The 19,234-nt window shown below is 47.8% G+C and overlaps 1 protein-coding gene across 1 annotated transcript in view; it reads right to left on the bottom strand.

The window, feature by feature from the left end:
• The window catches only part of Muc4 (mucin 4, cell surface associated), a 48,245-nt gene extending 36,334 nt beyond the window's left edge, over positions 1-11,911 (bottom strand). Inside the window, exon 1 of the mRNA XM_021209651.1 lies at positions 11,340-11,911. Coding sequence (XP_021065310.1) covers positions 11,340-11,412 — 73 coding nt within the window. The 5' untranslated portion in view covers positions 11,413-11,911. The remainder of the gene's footprint in view (positions 1-11,339) is intronic.
• Positions 11,912-19,234: the final 7,323 nt, after the last annotated feature.

The following is a 19,234-nucleotide window of genomic DNA, read 5'->3' as shown; positions in this document are numbered from 1 at the left end:
GAAGAAGAAGAAGAAGAAGAAGAAGAAGAAGAAGAAGAAGAAGAAGAAGAAGAAGAAGAAGAAGAAGAAGAAGAAGAAGAAGAAGAAACAACCCCAGAGCTGGGACTGTGGCTCAGCAATAAAACATGTACTTTTCAAATGTGAAACCCTGGGTTATTTATCCCAGGATTAAAATGAGCAAGACTTTTCTGACTTGAGGGTATCTTCCATGAGATGAAAAAGGTAAAATCTACCGGGAACTGTGAACAGACAATGGGAAGGCTGCAGGAGGAGAAGGAGACAATGTCCTTACTACAGAGGTAACTCTTTGTTTTTGGACTACAGCAATCCCTGTTATCCTCAGGGATTCCATTCCAAGGCCCAGGTGGGGCCTGGAACTTTGAACAGTATCCAACCCTATATAATATAATCATTTCTCCCTATACATACACACTATGCTAAAGTTTAATTTATAAATTAGGCATTAGATGAGATCAACAATAATAATAACATACAGCAGTAAGAATGTCCTTGTGGTAAGTTTTTAAAACCTATGAAATATTCACTCCTGGAATTTTCCATCTAATGTGTTCAAACTTCAATTGGCTACAGGAAGATATTACTTTATAGTGTTGTTCTTTTTTGAAAGGAAATATATTTTTCTCCCTTTTCTTTATGCTGGAGATGGGAACAGGAACGTTGGCAAGGCCAGGCAAGCACCGTACCTGCGCCAGCCTTCAACCTAAGTGCTTACAAGTGTTCGGAAGGCAGATCATGGAGAAGTTGAGGTTCGTGTACAGTTCTTAGAGTTGCCCCTAATGCGCTCTCTTCCGGTCTCTATCTCCACCTCAAAACACATCGTAGGATATTTTTAAATTCACAGCCCTCCTCTGGCCTCAATCTCCCTGGTGTAGAATTTTAGGACTAAGCCACCACACCCAGCTTCTTCATTCCCTTCCTAAGAGAGCCATTTAGACTTTCAAGTGAGAGAAGTTGTGAATCGGCTCTAATTTACACAAGTCGAGTGACTCACCCGCAAACCCATGTACTTTATTAATAGAACTGCTTCCTGGGAGAACTGTCTAAACTGTTGTAGACAAAGGAGTGGGTGGAGCTGCGGAGTATCTGGCTGGGCCTTCTTATTGGACATGTGAGGGTTGTGTAGTTTCGACTTTACATAGTCTCTTCCGGAGTTTGGCTGATTTTACAATGCTAATGTAACTTTAATGTTAAAACTATACAAAGACACTTCAGGAAGAATAAGACAAACCAGCCTTGATGATAAATCCACACAAATACCCTAGGCAAAATATCAGCAAGCCAGACCCAGCATTAGAGTTCTAAAGCCTATTAGGGACAAGCTGAATTTAGAGCAGAAATGGAAAATGAATGCATGACCTCATGAAAATCAACATAAAAGCCAAGAGGCGTGGAGACTGTGACTGTCACTGTCGAGGGACATGAATTATTTTTAAAAAACCTACAAATTATTCATGCCTTCCTTTTTAAAGTCCTGAAGGCCAGCTGTGGTGGTGCGCATCTGTAAAGCCAGTGCTTGGGAGGCTGGGACTGGAGGATTGCTTGAGTTTGATGCTAGTTAGAGAGACTTTGTCTCAAAAAAAAAGTTTTGGGCCACTGAGATGGGGCAGAGGTTAAGGGTGCTTGCTACCAAGTTTGATGACCTGATTTTGATCCCCAGGACCCATGTAGTGGGGAGAAGACTGACTCTTATAAGTTTCCCTATGACCTCAACAGGTACATCATGGTCTCTCTCTCTCTCTCTCTCTCTCTCTCTCTCTCTCTCTCTCTCTCTCCCATGAAAACAGACAAGAAGGCAAGAGCTGCTTCATTTTCTGACCTGGATTTTAATGTTTGGGATTTAAGTAGGAAAACAAAACAAAACAAAACAAAACAAAACAAAAAAAACCTTCTCACTCGGTTGAGCCTGAGAAGGGAGGGTTTTGTGTTAATACAACAGACACACCCTGATGGCTTCTGTCTTTCTTCACTATTTCAACACCACATCCTCAGCTGCGCCCTCCATGGACTGGTTTTGGGAAAATGATGTGTAGATTGTCTACTAATCTTAGGGGTGTCATGCTCAAGTATGAAATGGTGGTAAGAGAAGCTATTTTTCTTAAGAAACTGGTCCTTAAAAGATAGAATGAGGAGGTGGAGGAATGGCTCAGCAGTTAAAAGTGCTTCCTGCTCTTGTAGACCCAGGTTCAGTTTCCAGCACCCACATCAGGCAGCTCACAGCTGTCTGTAACTCCAGTTCCAGGGAATCTGACACCTTCTGGTTTCCCCAGGAGCCTGTATGAGTGTGGTACACATAAACTCATACACACACACACACACACACACACACACACACACACACACACAATTAAAAATAAATGAAATCTTTTTATAAAAGATAAAGTAAATCAGAATCCATGGGGGATCTTTTAAAGAATCTGGCCTATGTGCAGGAAAGTGTGATTCATGCCCATGATCCCAGCACTCCAGAGGCTGAAACGAGGATCAACTTAAGTTCGAAGCTAACCTGGGCTACTGGAGATAGTCTGGTCCACAAAATAAGAACTAATCTATGACCAAAGACATGTCCTTGGACTGACATTGAGAGTGTAATTTTCTGTGCGTGGACAGAATCAAGGAATCTGTATTTTTGTGCGTGTTCAGGATGATCCTGGTCTCTGCAGCCCATGGACCATATTTTAAGAAACACTATAAAGCAAAATGACAGGTGTGGAGATATGATAGTATAAGAATGTATCTTACATTCTAAGAGACTGGAACTTTTGCTGGGCCTCAAAGTCAGAAGTAATAACGCACCTCACTGAGAATTAAGACGTCTATCCCACTGTGTGCTCAACCTACCTTTACGAGTACAGTGTAGCACCCAATTGCCTTAGATCTCCCATACAATAAACTTTTACAACCTAAGCCAATGCACAGCTGTAACTTTTGTTGTGTTTTGTTTGTTTTTCGAGACAGGGTTCCTCTGTGTAGCCTTGACTGTCCTGAAACTTGCTTTGTAGACTATGCTGGCCTCAAACTCACAGAGATCTGCATAGCTTCTTTTGTGCAGCACTTACACCTGAGTGGAACCTTCTATCCCCTTCCTCCTGTCAACTGTTAATTACCGTTCCCAGGTGTCCAGGCAGAAGCCCCCTGAGTCACCTTCCATTTTCTCCTCTCCCTTGTGCATTGTAGTTTGGCACCTACTATCATCCCCCCAAGTGACTCATGTCCCCTTGCTCACTTTGCTGTGTCGTGTGAGTCCCTTCCTTATTCTCCCTAAGTCCAGTTTCCTGGTCCCTGCTATGCTTTGGAATGGCATGAGCTTGTCCCTCCATGGCTCTTCTTTTGGAGGCTTGCTTCTCAGTGTGATGGTGAGGCCCTTACCAGGAAGATTTGTGGGAAGTTCTTGGGTCAACCAGAAGCATGCCCTGGGACTGGATTATGGGACTCCTGCCTCTCTTCCGGCTTCCTGTTTGGGTAGCATGAGCACTCACTCACATCTGCCCTCTGACTATTCCTCCATGGGGCCATGTGTGCATTCGAAACTGGGAGCTAAATAAACTTTGTGTTCTTTATCAGCTAACCTGCCTCTGAGATTTTTGTTCTAGCAATGAAAAATTGACTGATACACACCCAGCCAATGCTTCCCTCCGTGCTGTTGGGTTGATATTAGTTACAAGGACCAGGAAAAACTGCTCTACAAAATGGTCTGGATTGACTGTCCTGGAAGGAAATTGCTTGAACGCTAAGAGCACGTATGGGTCTAGCGGCCATATAAGATCCATACCAAAGCAGTTCTCAGAGGTAGGCCATTTGTGGATGGTTGACCTTCTTCTTGTTGTGGCCAAGTGTCTAAAACTAGTCAGTACATCTGTATGCACGACAGGATGGCTTCTGTAAGAAGGAATGCCCATTTGCAAGGCATTCTTGGACCCTAGGTAGATTAATGGAAGGCATGTCTCCATGTTAAGTCCTTGAACATCAGCCTGCTTTTGTGACTAGCTCACACACTGAACTGCTTCGTCTCCCACTGGTAGGTAGCACATTTGAACTCCCTGCACAATAAAAATACAAATGCTTGGTATTCTCATCAAGCTTTGTCCTGTGTGTCACCAAAAGTGGCCCATACTGCACAGTGAGAATTCTAGGCTAAGTAACCTGCCCAACATCTCCTAAGCAGAGGTTGACGGTCACCAAAGCAAGGGACAAGGCTCAGAGGATGTGAGCTCCTGCTCAGCTCCAAGACTGCCACCTGCCACCTGGAGTGTCAGAATGGGGATGAGCTATGACAGTTGGCCTGCCCCAGGTTCCTGAGCTGCCATGTTGATGGGGAGCTGAGCCTGAGGACAAGCCAGGCAGAGAACGTGGCACTGGGACATTTCTGACTATTTCCTGGCTCTTCTCTCTCTGATGGTCAGTGTGAGTAGTGAGTTGTTACACTATCGGAGTGGCAAAACCTCTGTCCAATGGTTCACCTGGAACAGTCTAAAACAGAAAAACGTTCCAAGTTCTAAGAGAGGAGAAGCATCACTCAGGGAGAGCAACAATGTTGCCTTTGGTTCTGAGGTGGGGCTGAGCCTTGCAGCTGTGTCCTGGAGACTTCAGTACACGCTCTGTCGCTCTGTCGACTCTGGCCTCAACAAAGCCATGGCCCCCCCAGCTGTGTGGTGCCTCTAGGGCTCCAGAGATGGTGAGGTTGAAAGTGAAAATGGTCATCACTCTTCTCGGTGGCCCTCTGGTGACTCCATGAGAAGGTAATGGGTGTGCTGTTGATTCAGGGGGAGTGGTGGCAGCAGGGGTGTAGAGGACAGAAGAATACATTCCAGTAGGGTGGAGTGTCACACCACAGAGAGAAAATGTGCTTCACCTGGCATGCTCTGTGGGCTGAGGCTGCGTCTTAGCACCTTCTCTGTTTGCTTTGGGTTTTTCTCCTGGAATTAGAGGTGAAAACCCCATAAACCAAATTTCCCACAATTCCCCTCACTTCCTCAATGTTCTTTCTTGGCTGGTGATCTCTTTGCAGGGTTGCCTGGGAGAGAATAGAGTCCAAGCAGAGAGCCCAACGGCAGCATTGTTTTAGCAGTAAATGCGTTGGAAAGAGTGTGGAAGTTGAGGGGGGAAGGGCCAGCCTTCCACCCTCTGTGGGGAGTCAAGGACTATGTCTGTGTGCATATCAGCCTTAAATCAACTGATGGGTGTTGCATGCACCACTGTGTGTCTCTCTTTTATCTGTCCTAAAATTCAAGACAAGGAAAGGAACTAACTGGAAATACACAAGAGAGTCTGGCAGACCACCTGGAGCAGACGAGAATGAGACCATCTTTTTCATGCACTCCCCAGGCCCTAGCCTTTTAGTTCTGTCAGTGAGGTTGGAGGGAGAGTGAGGTGGTACCCATTGCTCCTGCGATCGTCACAGTAACCTTAATACTAGGAAGAGGCCCACAAGATAGTTATGAGGCCTGAGAAGTGTGCCCTTCCCTTAGCATATTTGCTATTAGTAGCCAAAGCACCCAAGAGCAATCTTAGGCTGGGTGGGTATGCCCACCTTAGATGGGAGCAAAGCCAGGCAAGCTGTAAAACCAAGAGGGCAGAGACTGCAGGTCAAACTTCTGAGAGTAGGCACTGGACTGGCATGTGGAGGTTGTGGTTGTGGGGGGGTCTTGGTGCTTCAAAGATTGTCCTGGAGTGTCCCACATACTGGGAGAAGTGAGCTAAGAGGGCAACAACACCCCAGGTGAAGAAGCCGCTGGCTGACTGGCCTTGTTTGATGGCTCTAGCAGATGTAGAAGGGTGGATTCTCTTGTTTTAGAGTCTGCTGGGAGGTGTGGATTCTGGAAGGTCTTTTCCTTGATGATGCAGACCTACAGTATTAAGGTCGGTACGGGGAATGTGTCTCCATCCACTAATGAGGGGAAACCAAAGCGCTCTAGGAAGCCCGGACAATGATGCTGACCTTTGATTTGGCCAGTTCCCTTGAACTCCTCGGGGGCTCGATGACTTGGGATGGAGGGAAGGGAGAAACAGAGTGACTTTGCTTGTTGTGACTCCTGACAGCCACGGTGCTTCTGGCTTGCCCTAACAAGGTTCTTTCTGAGCAAGACGTGGGCAGGAAATGGCGGAAGCCAATGGGTCCGTGACGGGAATGTGAGCTGACACCTAGGGTTATGCTGACCAACATTTGCCGTGTGACTCCGGCAAATTATCTGATTCCCCTGAGGCTTGGGGCACTTACCTATGAAACTGGGACAATGACAGAGGCTGTAACACCAGAGAGGCAAAGTACGTGAAGTCATTCGCCTCTATCCAAGCTCACCAAGCGACGTTTGGCGCCGTCTCATTTCTGTGTCTCTGCAGGCTTGCTAGAATGTCGGTTGCTGGGTCTTTCATTCTTTCTGGGTCTCTACGCCACCAGCACACCAGCGTCTTCTGCCTGGAGCCTCCCTGACTCCTGGCTGTCCTCTTATCCCACTGCTACACTGCTCTGTCCACTTTCAATCACAGTATCCAGGACAAAAGATCTTTCTAAAGCCTGCATGTGCTGCCCCTCACTGCCTGCCTGCGTTAGTTATTTAGAATCCAGAATCCATCCCACAACTGTCAGACCTGCAGGATACAGCTCCTGCCACCTCTCTAAGCCCCTAATGGGCCAGTCTCTGAGAAGGCCCCACATGCTCTTGCCCACTGTCGACTCGTGCCTGGCACGCACTCCCTATGTTTCCTCTCCAACTATCAGGGTTCAGCTCATACACACAGCAGTTACTCAGGCAGACCATCCCAGGTCCAGTCTAAACCAAGCCCTCTCAACACCTCCTTTATCCTCATCCCTCCCTGGGGAACATTTCTGTAATTATTTAATACCAGTTTGCAGTTGGCAAGATCTTAGCTCCAGGAAGCTGGGCCGGGGCTGTTTTATTCTTCACTGTGCACATAAGGGGCACCTGACAACAATGTCAGTCACTTGCAGTCCAACCTCAGGTCACTCTTTAAATTAACAAATAAATGAATGATGGTTCTCTCTTGTCAGCATTTCTGTGGCTAGGAAAACCTGGATTCTTGTCCCAGTTGCCTTACTTTCTGGGCAGTATGACCTGAAACAGATCACCTAAGTTAGAGAGCTTTGGGAGGCAAGGACCATGACTTCTCCATCTTAGTGTCTGAAGTCACTGGCCTGAGCAGGCTTTCAGGAAGTGAGCAGCTTCAAAGCCTGACTTGCCTTCATCTCCTGAATTCACCACAAGGCACTGTTTGGAGTCCAAAGTACAGAGTCAATGCCTGTGAGTCCTGAAACATACACACACATGGAGAGGACAGAGATGCCTACCACACGGGCCAGGGTCCGTTGTGAGCGCAGCCACCATTGCCGACATTTGTGTGGCACAACTGCCCTGTTTCTCAACGTGTGAGGTACCAACAAATCGCACTCATTTGGAGCAGCAACTGAGTAGATGCTGGAGAACGGATGAGCTGAGCCTAACAGAGAGACCCATCATGAGGGCAAAGGTTGAACTAGGAGTAACCTGGGCCTACAGAGTGTTAGACCTAGTCTAGAGGAAAGACCCCAGAAAAGGCCAACTGCTTCCCAGCCTCTTCTGGCAACAAAGTCACAAGCCACTTATTTGTTAAACAGTGCCTGGACCATCCTCACTCAGAAGTCATGGCATGGAGGAGACTGCCCAGGAGAAAGGACCCCCAGAATCGGCAGTCAGAGTTTGGCCCTGTGGCAGAGGTAGGGGGCCTTTGGGTCGGTTCAAGCAATAAGGCACATTTGAAGCAAAGCGAGGCAGCACATGCAAGCACACAGAACGGGTAGTTCCTGAGGACCTGCCGCCTGAGCCAACAGAGGTGTCCACTTTATTTCCTGGCTCCATTCACTCCCTGCCTGCTAACTCCACCCCACCCCCATCAGAAGGACCCCTTTCAAAGATATTTGCACGGCCCTTCTTGCTATCTCAACTTATCCTCGTGACAATGCTACACTACAGCCCCTTCCTTTAGACTCGTTCGCCATCAAGTGCACTGAGACTGTCCGGCCACAGACCTTTGCCTTCGCTGCCTGGAGCCGAGCTCTTCTGCAGTCACACCTATTGTTGAGTCCCTCCCCTGCGTCTCTTGGCTTTCCTCAACAGAATCTCCTGTACAAAGATCCTCTTCTTCTGGTGGGGGACCTCGGAGCAGGGGGGGGACAGATGTGCCTGTAGAGTTTTGGTGGCCTTGGCCGCAGGCTGGGGAAGCCTTTCTTAGCCCAATGAAAAGATTGGATGCTCTCTAAAAGAAAGCCAAGGATGGCCTTTCCCCCTGTGTATCCTGTGGTCACGGGTCTGGTCTCCATCCTGAATTAGCAATGACCTCCTATCTTCCCAGTGGCCACCCAAAGCAGCGATGTCATCTCTGTGACTAGGTCACTGACGGTCCTAACGGGAAGCATGGCTGCCGGGCTTCCTCGTGAGTCACTCCTGACAGGAGCCACAGAGTTGCGCTCCCTGTCTGGTCCACTTTTGTCCTCACCTTTCCAGAACTTTCACTCTGGGGCCCAGGCTCTACCAGGAAGGACCTCTTCTGTGGAAGCACTGAGCTCTCTATCTGACCTGGGGCCGACGACTTCAATACCTTCTTCAGAGGTGGCTCAAGGTCTTGCCTAGAGGGACTCCAGCCATCCTAAACACAGCAAACAGGACCCATCCCCTTCATTCCCTCTACCTTTAGATTATATTCCTAAAGCTAGCCCCCAAGGTCTACTCATTCCCTTATTTGACCACTTCCTTCTCCTCAGGCTGACTATTCCAAGGTCCAGGTATCAAAGTATTGAATCCGGCAATCAAAACCCGTTCTTGGCTCACCTAATTAAAATGTCCAATCAAAATTAAACACCTCATCCTAACACAGGGTTTTCCCTTTTCCCTTTATAAACCGTCATTTGCCCATGGGCCATGTCTGTCTCCTCTCTTTCCAGAGACACTCTTTTGCCCACCCCCACCTCAGAACAAATATCCCTCCCCCCTCTCCACTCTCCCCTTTCCCTTCTTCTTTCGTCTGATATCTCCAGGACTTTGTCTCTTATTCCCTGACCTTTGTCCCTCTGTGGCAAATAAATCTCCTTTGTGCCGAGAACTTGGTCTTGGGATGTCTTGTGTCGACAAGTGTGAACGGACAGCTTAGATCCAGACATATGTGGGGCCTTCGTAGACCCCTCCAGGAGCCAGAAGGAACCTTCAGAAGCTGCCTTAGGCAGCTTAGTGACTGGATTTTCCCATGAAGCCCCTCATCATATCCTGCCTCTGACTCTAAGTTTCACTGCCTCTCCCTCCGACCCTCCTGGCTCTGCTCCTGTCACCACAGGACCCAGTTCCAGGACATGCCACACTTCTGTGGGTCATCTCTCTACATCATCCCCCTTTCCTCCTCTGGCCATGCCCTCTGTTTTCTCCACCGTTGGCACCCTGGAACCTCTCTATAGAACACAGAATTTAGTGATCCAACCGCTTTGGGGCAAATTGGTACCAATACTTTCAGAGTTGGCTTTCGGGGAGATTTTAAATACCTTTTATTTATTCTTTGACAATTTAACACACCTAAACCATACTCTGTTTATATCCACACCCATAGATTAGCCCAGGCTACCCTCAAACTCACAGTAATGCTCTTGCCTCCTGAATACTAGATAACAGACTTGAATCATCAGGTCCAGGTTGTTTGTTTTTAAATGCTTATTTTTATGTGTATGGGTATTTTGCCTATTTGTCTGGCCGTGTACTACATGAGTGTACGGTGAAGGTGTCGGATCCCCTAGGACTGAGGTTGCAGACAATTGTGAGCTCCATGTGGACACTGGGAATCGAACACACGTCCTCTGGAAAAACAGCCACTGCTCTAGCCCACTGAACCATCTAGCCCATGAGCGGCCCTTTAGACCTGCTTAAGATCTGGCCTTGAGCACTTACAGCTCGTTTCTGCTGCTGGTTTGTTTGTTTTGGTAGCTCTGAGGGTTGAACCCAAGGCTTCAGGCTCCATCTATCACTAAGCTACATCCCAAGTGCGAGAGCTGACATTTTGCTGTACTTTATGGGTTGTTTTTGTTTTTGTTTTTGTTTTTGTTTTTAGTTTTTCCAGTCAGGGTTCTTCTGTTTAGACCTGGCTGCCCTGGAACTCACTTTGTAGACCAGGCTGGCCTTGAACTCAGAAATCCACCTGCCTCTGCCTCCTGAGTGCTGGGATTAAAGGTGTGCGCCACCACACCCGGCTTGAACTTTATTATGTTTTGAGACTGGGTATCATGGAGCCAGGCTGGCCTCAAACTGAGTATGACCTTGAACCTGCCTCCCACCCGCCTGTCTCTGCCTCCTGAGCTGGGATTACAGAGACGCACTGCCTTGTCCAGTCCCAAGAATTGAGTTCGAATCACAGAATGTAAACATTTAAGAACTGGGCAGAAGGCATAGTTCTGTGGTACAAAGTATATGGTTAACACAAGCAAGACCCTGGGTTTGATCCCCAGCTCGGTGAAAGCTCCCCAAGGCCTGTTGAGATTCGAGAGGGACTCTCATTCTGACTTTGGTCTGGGCTCCCAAGTCTCAGCCTTCCCAGAACACGCAGACACCCCTATGCACAGAATGAAACCTCACCTGGCAGTCAGGTCAGCAGCTGGGGAAGTGACAGGAAGGAGTCTCGGGGACCTGGAGATCATCCCCAGCAGGCCCTGTGCCCACCACCCTGAACCCTGGGCATAGGTATGTAAAGCCAAGGCTGGCAGCACCATTTTTGAAACGGCAGGAGACTGGGTTCTTGAGACAGCTCATTGGCTGCTCTGAGCATCTCGGTTGCCTCTGCCCACGCCCGGCTTCCGTTCCCACCATCCTCCAAAACCGACCCGCCTCCTTCCTTTCTTCTACAAGTTTTTTCCTTTATGGCCGCATTCTTTAGCTCATTTATTTCCCACCCATCTTGTTCTCTGCTGTGAGATCTCTGTAAGAGTTCTCTTTTTCTCCTGTGAGCAGATTTTCTGATTTTCCCTTTAGAGTCTCTCCAACTCTCTCACCTCCTGGTTACAGTCCTGACTCTTTCACTTTCCATGCAAATGAAGTTCTGGTGCCCTTCACCATGGGTTCCCCAAGCCAGGCCACCTCTTGCCCCTAAGACATCTCTGTGCCTCTCTTCCTCTATTCCTTTGTAACTGTCGTCTAGTGTTTGCCCCATTAATCTCTTATCTTCCACCTTGTCCCATACCCACCTCTCTCTCTCCCTCTCTCTTTTCTTCCCTCCTCCTCTCTCTCTCCTTTCCTCCCTTCCTCTCTGAAGCCGGCTCCCCTGCCCCAGACCTCTTTCCCACATGCTTCGCTTACCAGGTAGCAAGAGGAGGCAAGAATACAGGCAGCTCAGACACAGCCAGGGAACTCTCCAAAGAGGCCCTCTCATGGCTCCAGAGAGTCCCTCAGGCTCCCTCAGGAATCCCCACAGCACAGAGGTGGCAGCAGGAGGAGCAGAGGCTAGTCTGTCCCCAGTGGCCGCTGGCCCCAAACAGGTGTATTTCCCTGAAGGGGCGAGAATGAGTCCCAGGGGGAGGAGGACAAAAGAAGGCGTGGCCTCATGCCAATCACCCTTGCCCAGTCTTTTCTTTCCTCAATCCCCACCCCTTTCCCCCACCAGGAAAAAAAAAAAAATTAATACCTGTACACCCATGGCTCTGCTCCTTGTCAACTTGAGCCAAGTGGGAGGAGGGTAGGAGAGGGATGTGGAGAAAGAGAAACAAGACTGGCACTGGCGGGAAGAGAGAGGGCACCTTCCTGCCTGCGGTCCCTGAGACCTGTCCTCCCTCTCCTGGCTCTGCAATGGCTAAGCTACTGCAGAAGCAGCTGGGTCACTTCAGAAGGAAGGGCAGAGATAACAGGGAAGACAGCACAGAGATGAAGAACTTACAGCTAGACTAACAGGAGACAAGGTGAGATTTATAGGTACTCTAATGAACATGGAGAGTGAGGGCAACTATATGTAGTAAGGGGTGGGATAGAAATACCCTATAGGCCATCTTTTGGAATGGATGATGAGGTTAGACCATCAGCTCAGTATCAGCATGTGAAACATGGTGGATGTCTTCTGTCTGGAACAGGGAGTATCTGAGGCTACTGGGGGAAACAGCTTGAAAGATTTGCCAAGGCTAAATGGGATTCACATAGAAACTAGGTAGAATGTTGATCCATCACCCGGATGTGAGGGGCGCCCCTAGAGAACCAGAGGCTTGGATCATCCCATTTTGGAACTCACCAGTTTAGACAACCTCTCAGAACTCAGACGGAAGCAAGAAAGGCTATGAACCCCAAGCAAAGTATGTCAGGCAGAATTCTGAAGTGGATGGTGGTGGACTTTCGGTTAAAGCTGTGTGAAGGAAAGGGAAGTTTTCTCCTCACCCTTAGCCACTGCACGAATCTCTGCTTCTTAACACCTCAGGGCGCCATTCGCTACCAGTGGGTGTCTGTGAAGTGACTGGTCCCAAAGCAAAGACAGAGACCAAGATAAGCATCAGCATTTTGGCATTCTCAGGCAGAGCCAGCCTTGCTAAGGCAACATAGTGGCAGGTTGTTCCATTTCATAGACGGCCACCGAAGACCACAGTAGGGCTAACACCTGCTGACCATGTCAGTAAGACATTCCATGTGGCCCAAACTATGCTTTGACTCTATCATGTAAATGCTATGTACTACAGAGACACATGTGACATTCCAGACACCCTCCACCTGAGCATGAACAAAGTTACTTCATTGTTTTTAGGAGCAGGAAAACCATATGGTAGAGAGGGATGCAAGGTACCTTGACAGGGCAATAGGAAGCTGTCGCTGAAAACAGCTTGCATAGGTACACTTGACCTACGGGGTCATCCTTTTATAACAACTCTTTTTTTTTTTCTTTTCAGATTTATAATTTTAAAATTTATATGTGCATATGTATAAGTGCATATGTGTGTGAGTTTGCATACACCACAGAAGCCTGCAGAAGCCAGAGAAGGACATCAGATTCCCCTGGAACTAAAAACCCAGGAAGTTGTGAGCTGCTATGTGGGTGCTGGGAACTGGGCCCAGGTCCTCTGCAGGAGCAGCTCATGCTCACTGCCGCTGTGCCATTTTTCCAGCCTCCATGTCAATTCTTGCTCATAGTTCCTACTTATTAAATTTGTCACCTGGGTTTCTGTTTATTTCCTTTTTGAGTTGATGAAACAGTGTGTTGCTGTCTAGCCCAGGCTAGCCTGGAAATCTTGATTCTCCTGCCTCAGCCTCTACAGTGTTGGGATTTCAGGAATGTGCTACCATGACTGGCTCACCACTGGTGGTGACTATGGTGGCAGTGATGATCGTGATGGTGGTGGTAGTGTTAGTCGTGGTGATGGCTGTATTGGTGTTGATGGTGATGGTAATGGTGTTGATGGTGGTATTAGTATTGGTGTTGATGGTGGTGGTGGTGGTGGTGGTGGTGATGGTGCTACTGATGCTAGTGATGGTAGTGATGGTGTTCATTTGTGTTTGTTTCGTTGTCTTGGTGACACTCTCTAGATTACACCTTCTCATCCACAAAGGCCAAAACCCTCCAGGTCACACTGAAGTAACAGCTGGTGTCAACCTAATACAGAGTTTCAGAGCATTCTCAGAGGCTGACCAGGACACCCGGGCTTTAGCTATAGCTTTGTTACCAAAGGTAAGTCACAGTCTCTTTAAGCCTTGTTTTTCTCATCTGAAAAATGGGAGTAATACCACTTACCAGAAAAGCTGTAAGACTGAAGTGAGCTTATAGATGAGAGGGTGCCTTACAAATGTTAGGATACCAGCAGAGGGCATCTGGCTTGTGGCTTCATGCTGACATCATCCCTGAAGAGAGAAATGAATTCAGCAAGCAGAAGGAAGTCTGAAACAGAGACCCAAACTTGTCTGCCCATAAAGGTCTCTCCTGACTCTATTTAGGTTTTTCAGTACTGGGACTAGGAACCAGAAACCTTGTGAGAGGAGGTCTGTGATACTCCCCCATCTCCTCCCTGTCTCTCTCAGGTCTCTTTGACTTTCCCTTTGAGGCCAACTCCATGGCTTGTTCATTTTCCAGTGTTGTGTCTGTAGTAATGCCTCTCTCTCTGCCCAGGTGAATCTTGAGGATTTTGTTCTTTTCTTCTGCCCTCCCAATGCATCCTATAGGTCGGTTAGGGGAAGAAACCACTGGCCTCTCCTAGATGTGCCCTGTCAAGACCTCCCATGGCTCTAGGCTGCTGAGTTTGCTTCAGGCAGGAAGAACTCTGTAGAAGTTTGGATAGTGAAGTGACACTAAAAGCTTTTCCCATGGTAAAGAGACTGACTGAAACAGACAGCTGAGGTCCAGACAGAACGGTCAGAATCTTCACCCTACATATGTGTACATGTACACGGACATGTGTGGGAGCATTAGTCAGAGAACAACATGGGTGCCATTTCTCAGTCACTGTCCATACTTCTATTTTGGGGGGTGGTGGGGTTCTCCCCAAGGAAAGAGAGACAAGTTCTCTCATTTACGTAGCCAAATAGCTCAGGTTGGCTGGGGGCTCTCTCCCAGAAGCTAGTCAGCAAGTCTACTCATGGTGTGCCGTGGAAAAGAGATCTACCTACCTCCATCTCCAAGGTGCCGGCTTACAAGTGCACACCATCGCACCTGGCATATTTAATGTGGATTCTGGACCTTGAACTCAGGTCCTCGTGCTTTGCAAACCTGGTTCTTTACCACTGAGCAATCCTCTCCCTCCACCCCCACCCCCGCCATTCTAAGGACATTTCTCTTCTAATTTCTAGCCTCTAGTTTCTCCGTTTCTCCGGGTGTCCCAGTGTATGTAACTCACCAACCTTACACCTCGGTAGAACTTGAAGTACTAATGAAGCTACTCTAAAGGAAAATACCATCAGTGCGTGGGCAGGAAGTGGAGCGATCGTTCAAACTGATCACGTCTAGAGTGAAAAGATTTACAGCTAGAATGTGGGCCCCAGTGTGTGCCCCCAAATCGGGGCAAGGCCTGTTACTTCCTAGTCTCACTCGGGGAAGACCGAGGTTACAAGAGGTCAGTGTGTACCCCCTCCCTTCAGTACTGTGTCATAGTCAGGCTGAGTGACCAAGTGAAACAGAGCTGACTTCCTTCATGGTTCTTGTCCTGAGTCACGGCAGAAAGGTGGAGTCGGAGCCAGGTCTTCCTGGGCCCAAAGTGAGAGAAGGGAATTCAACTGAGAGTCCTCAGTGTATGCTGGACTTCCGGTTTCTTCCGCATGGCAGACCATGAGTTGAGTTGCCGACTAGATGCAGGGAGAGAGCCCCCATCATGCCCTTTCTTCGGGTGGCCCTTTGGCCCACGACGACTGAGCTAAGGAAAGACTATTTCCACCCTGCAGTTTCCTCAGACGGGCAGCATCAGAGTTCCCACAGGGCAGGGACTGTGACCCTGTCAGCTCTGCTCTGCTCTCTGCCCTACCTCCTTAATATTGGGCTGGCCTTGTCCCCCCAGCTCCATCTCCATTTCCAACAGGACCTTGAGACTTCAATGGAGGTGATCATTCCAGAGAGAGAAACTGGCCTGAGGTGGAGTTCAAATCTATGTCAGTCTTACCCCATAGCCTGGCCTCTCCCACTGGCCCACAGACAACACCACAGGGAGGGATACGGCCTGCTGGGCCTTGTTCCCCACCAAGCAGGCTCCCTGACCACGTGATTGGTGCCTGTTACCTGTACTGTAAAAGATAACGAGGAGAGGTACGGCACTCGTGTCCCATGCCTGGATCCAGCAATGCCGAGTTGTATGCTGATATCTCTACAAAGGAGAGAGCCGAGGTGACAAAGGGAAGTTTTGCGCCCTCAGCTCTGTCCCAAGTCCACGGAGAAGGCATTTGGCATTTGGGTCACACAAAGGACGGTCCTCCTCCCGGGATTGAGTTTCTCAGCCCCTTTCTCTGAAGTGCCAAGCATTTTCTTAGCGATTAGCTCACTTCTCTTTACCAACATCTGGGCAAGCATCCCCATGAACCAGGGACTGTTTTCAGTGCGCAGGAGGAATAGGAGGCCAGGGTTGGCTTAAAGCCCAGGAATCTCAAATTGTTGGGTTAGGCCGGCTTTAGTCAGAAGGAAAACCTAGGCCAGGAAGTTCTTTTTAAGGTTTTTTTCTTTAATAGATTTATTTATTATTATATCTAAGTACACTGTGGCTGTCTTCAGATGCACCAGAAGAGAGTGTCAGATCTCATTACAGATGGTTGTGAGCAACCACCATGTGGTTGCTGGGGTTTGAACTTAGGACCTTTGGAAGAACAGTTACTGCTCTTAACCGCTGAGCCATCTCTCCAGCCCTGGACTCAGTCTTTTTTTTTTTTTTTTTTTTAAACCTAAACTAAAAAGCCTCAGCTGCATCTTAGAGCTAAAAGAGATGTTTGTAGTCACAGTTTAAATCACTCTTCCGAGGAGGAAGTGCGCCTATTCACCCAACTGAAGTTGACCAAACCCAAGTAGATTTCCTGTTTGCTTTCTGCTTAGCCTCTGTGTTATTATTAAGCTGGTTTGTAGCCATTTAATAGATTAATAAGAACCACTGCTTCCAATCTAAATCTCTACCATGACCAACACAAAGGAAACACATCCACGGCCAGCTGCCCTCTCCAAAGCAGGCCCATGGTAGCAAGAACGAAGGCCAGATGCCAAGTTGGCCATAAATATAAAACTGGAGGATGTATCCCATCGGTGAGAGCGATTGCCTAGTATATCTGAGGATGCGGGTTCAAGCCCAAGCGCCACAATCAATCAACAACCTCTTCACTGTTTTTTCTTATCCAGGCTTGGAGGTGCGTCCCTGTAATCTCAGTACTTGGGAGGTGAAAGGAGGACTCCAAGGCTAGCCTGGGCTACCTAGAGAGACCTTGTCTCAACTTGAAAGTAATTAATTAATTTAAACGTATTGTTTTCCCATTATAAAGATAATACATGCCCACTAGAGCCAGAGACAATATTTAAGAGAAAATGAGCAGCATCAGCCAGGCAGTGGAGGTTCACACCTTTAATCCCAGCACTCAGGGGAGAGAGGCAGGTAGATTTCTGAGTTCGAGGCCAGCCTGGTCTACAGAGTGAGGTTCAGAACAGCCAGGGCTACACAGAGAAACCCTGTTTTGAAAAAAATAAAACATACAAACAAACAAAAGGTGAACATCCTTATAATCTCAGAATTTTAAAGTCAAAACAAAAAGAAATAAAAGCCAACCCTAGGTCCTCTACTTTGATAGATTTCTGGGCTTTTCCCCAGGACAGGTTACTGATATTTTGTTGTTTGTTTGTTTGTTTTGTTTTACTTTGTTTGAGACAATGTCTCACCTTGTAGCCCTGACTATTTTGGAACTTGAAACACAGACTAGGCTGGCTTTGAACTCACTGAAACTGTCTGCCTGCTGTTCTGGTGTTTCCTCTCAAATGTGCCACACCCTCACCCCACTTTATGTGTGTGTGTGTAATTTACTGTATTTTTTTACTTATTTTCATTAGAAACTTTGTAGCATTTGTTGTCCTGGAACTCACTATGTAGACCAGGCTGGCCTCAAACTCACAGAGATCCTCCTGCCCCTGCCTCTTATGTGCTGGAACTACAGGCTGGTTAAATTTATGTCATTCTTAGTATATTTTGTATCCATACATTAATAACTAACTTTAAACCTAGATGTTTCAGTTATTACGAACATTTCATTCACTTTTTTTTCCTTTTTGAGACAGCTTTGCTATGTAGCTTAGATGACCTGGAAAATGTCATTCTCCTACTTCAGCTCCTTGAGTGGGGTGTGTGCATCTGTGTGCGTGTGCATGCATGTGTGTGTGTGTGTGTGTGTGTGTGTGTGTGTGCTCCTACACCTAGCTCTCTGACATACTTTTAAAGACAGCATAATATGCCACCGAATGCCACCATGTGCATCCTGTGTATATAACTTGTTTTGTTTTTTTGGTTTTTTTCTGTTGTTGTTGTTGTTGTTGTTGTTGTTTTTCGAGACAGGGTTTCTCTGTATAGCCCTGGCTGTCCTGGAACTCACTTTGTAGACCAGGCTGGCCTCAAACTCAGAAATCCGCATACCTCTGCCTCCTGAGTGNTGGGATTAAAGGCGTGTACCACCACGCCCAGCTGTATATAACTTGTTTAACTGAGTAAGACAGTTGGGTTGTTCATAGTTGTCTCTGTTACAAGACAGGTAGAGATGACAGTTTCAGTACCACAGCCCCTCCTGTATGTTCTCAGGCTAGACCCAGTCCTGGTGTGCTCTGCTCCGCAGGTTATAGCAGGAAGTTAAAAGGGACTAGCTTACTACAGGATATAAAATGTTTTCTTAGACATTTAGGGGGTCCATTATATCTGTTAATGTTGACAACCTAATGTGACAGGCACAGCCAAGAGCAGAATGAGATAATTACTACTTTGCACAGGGTTTTCAAGACAGGTGGAGTCTCCCAAGAGTCCTTCCTGGGTGAACTTTCAGCCATTATGTGTGACCAAATATCAGGCATCTCGATTGAATACCTTAGCCTCGATCTAGAGAAAATGATGCAAAAATAATTTGAAGAGGGAACAAGAAGACATAGAGTCGGCCAGAAGGTTAGAGCAGGAGGCAGTGGAAGCGGTCTGACAGCTAGGAAGTGAGGTGTGCTCTTTCTCCACACTGAGAGATAGACTGGCTGACCCAGAGGCCAAAGCGACAGAAGGAACAGAGTCAGGGAGTCTTAGCCTGGCAACCCGGCAACCAGTAACTGCCGGACCCCATGTCCCAGGCACCATGCCTAGCACAGAGACTGATGAAAGGGACAAGAAGACCTTGCATCGCCAGGGTCACTGACGAGGGGAGGCCAGGCATGAAGGGAGAGACATTTAAGGAGAGGCCTCTGGGTCCGTGACTTTGATGAATGGTTGTTTGCTGTGCATAGAGGAAGATCAATAAGGGTGGGTTAAAGGTCTCTGTATGAGCTTCCCCGTGTGACAGATTTGGCTGTTTCGAGCTACAGAAAGCCGCTCTCTCGCGGTTAGGGGAACATAAGGTCTAAAATAAGGGTGAGGCAGGCCCATCCTTGTCCCTATAGCTTCTGGGACATGCAGCAGTCCTTGACACTCCTAGACTTACCCCTCTGATCTCTTTTTTCGCTGTCACATGTCACATGGCCATCCTCTTCTGGAGGCCCCTTGCCACTGGGCAAGGGTCCACCCTCATCTAATATTATCAGTCTGACACAACCA

The sequence above is a fragment of the Mus pahari genome, chromosome 12, assembly GCF_900095145.1.
Source record: "Mus pahari chromosome 12, PAHARI_EIJ_v1.1, whole genome shotgun sequence".
Lineage (NCBI taxonomy): Eukaryota > Metazoa > Chordata > Mammalia > Rodentia > Muridae > Mus > Mus pahari.
This window is presented reverse-complemented; position numbering and strand designations above follow the sequence as displayed.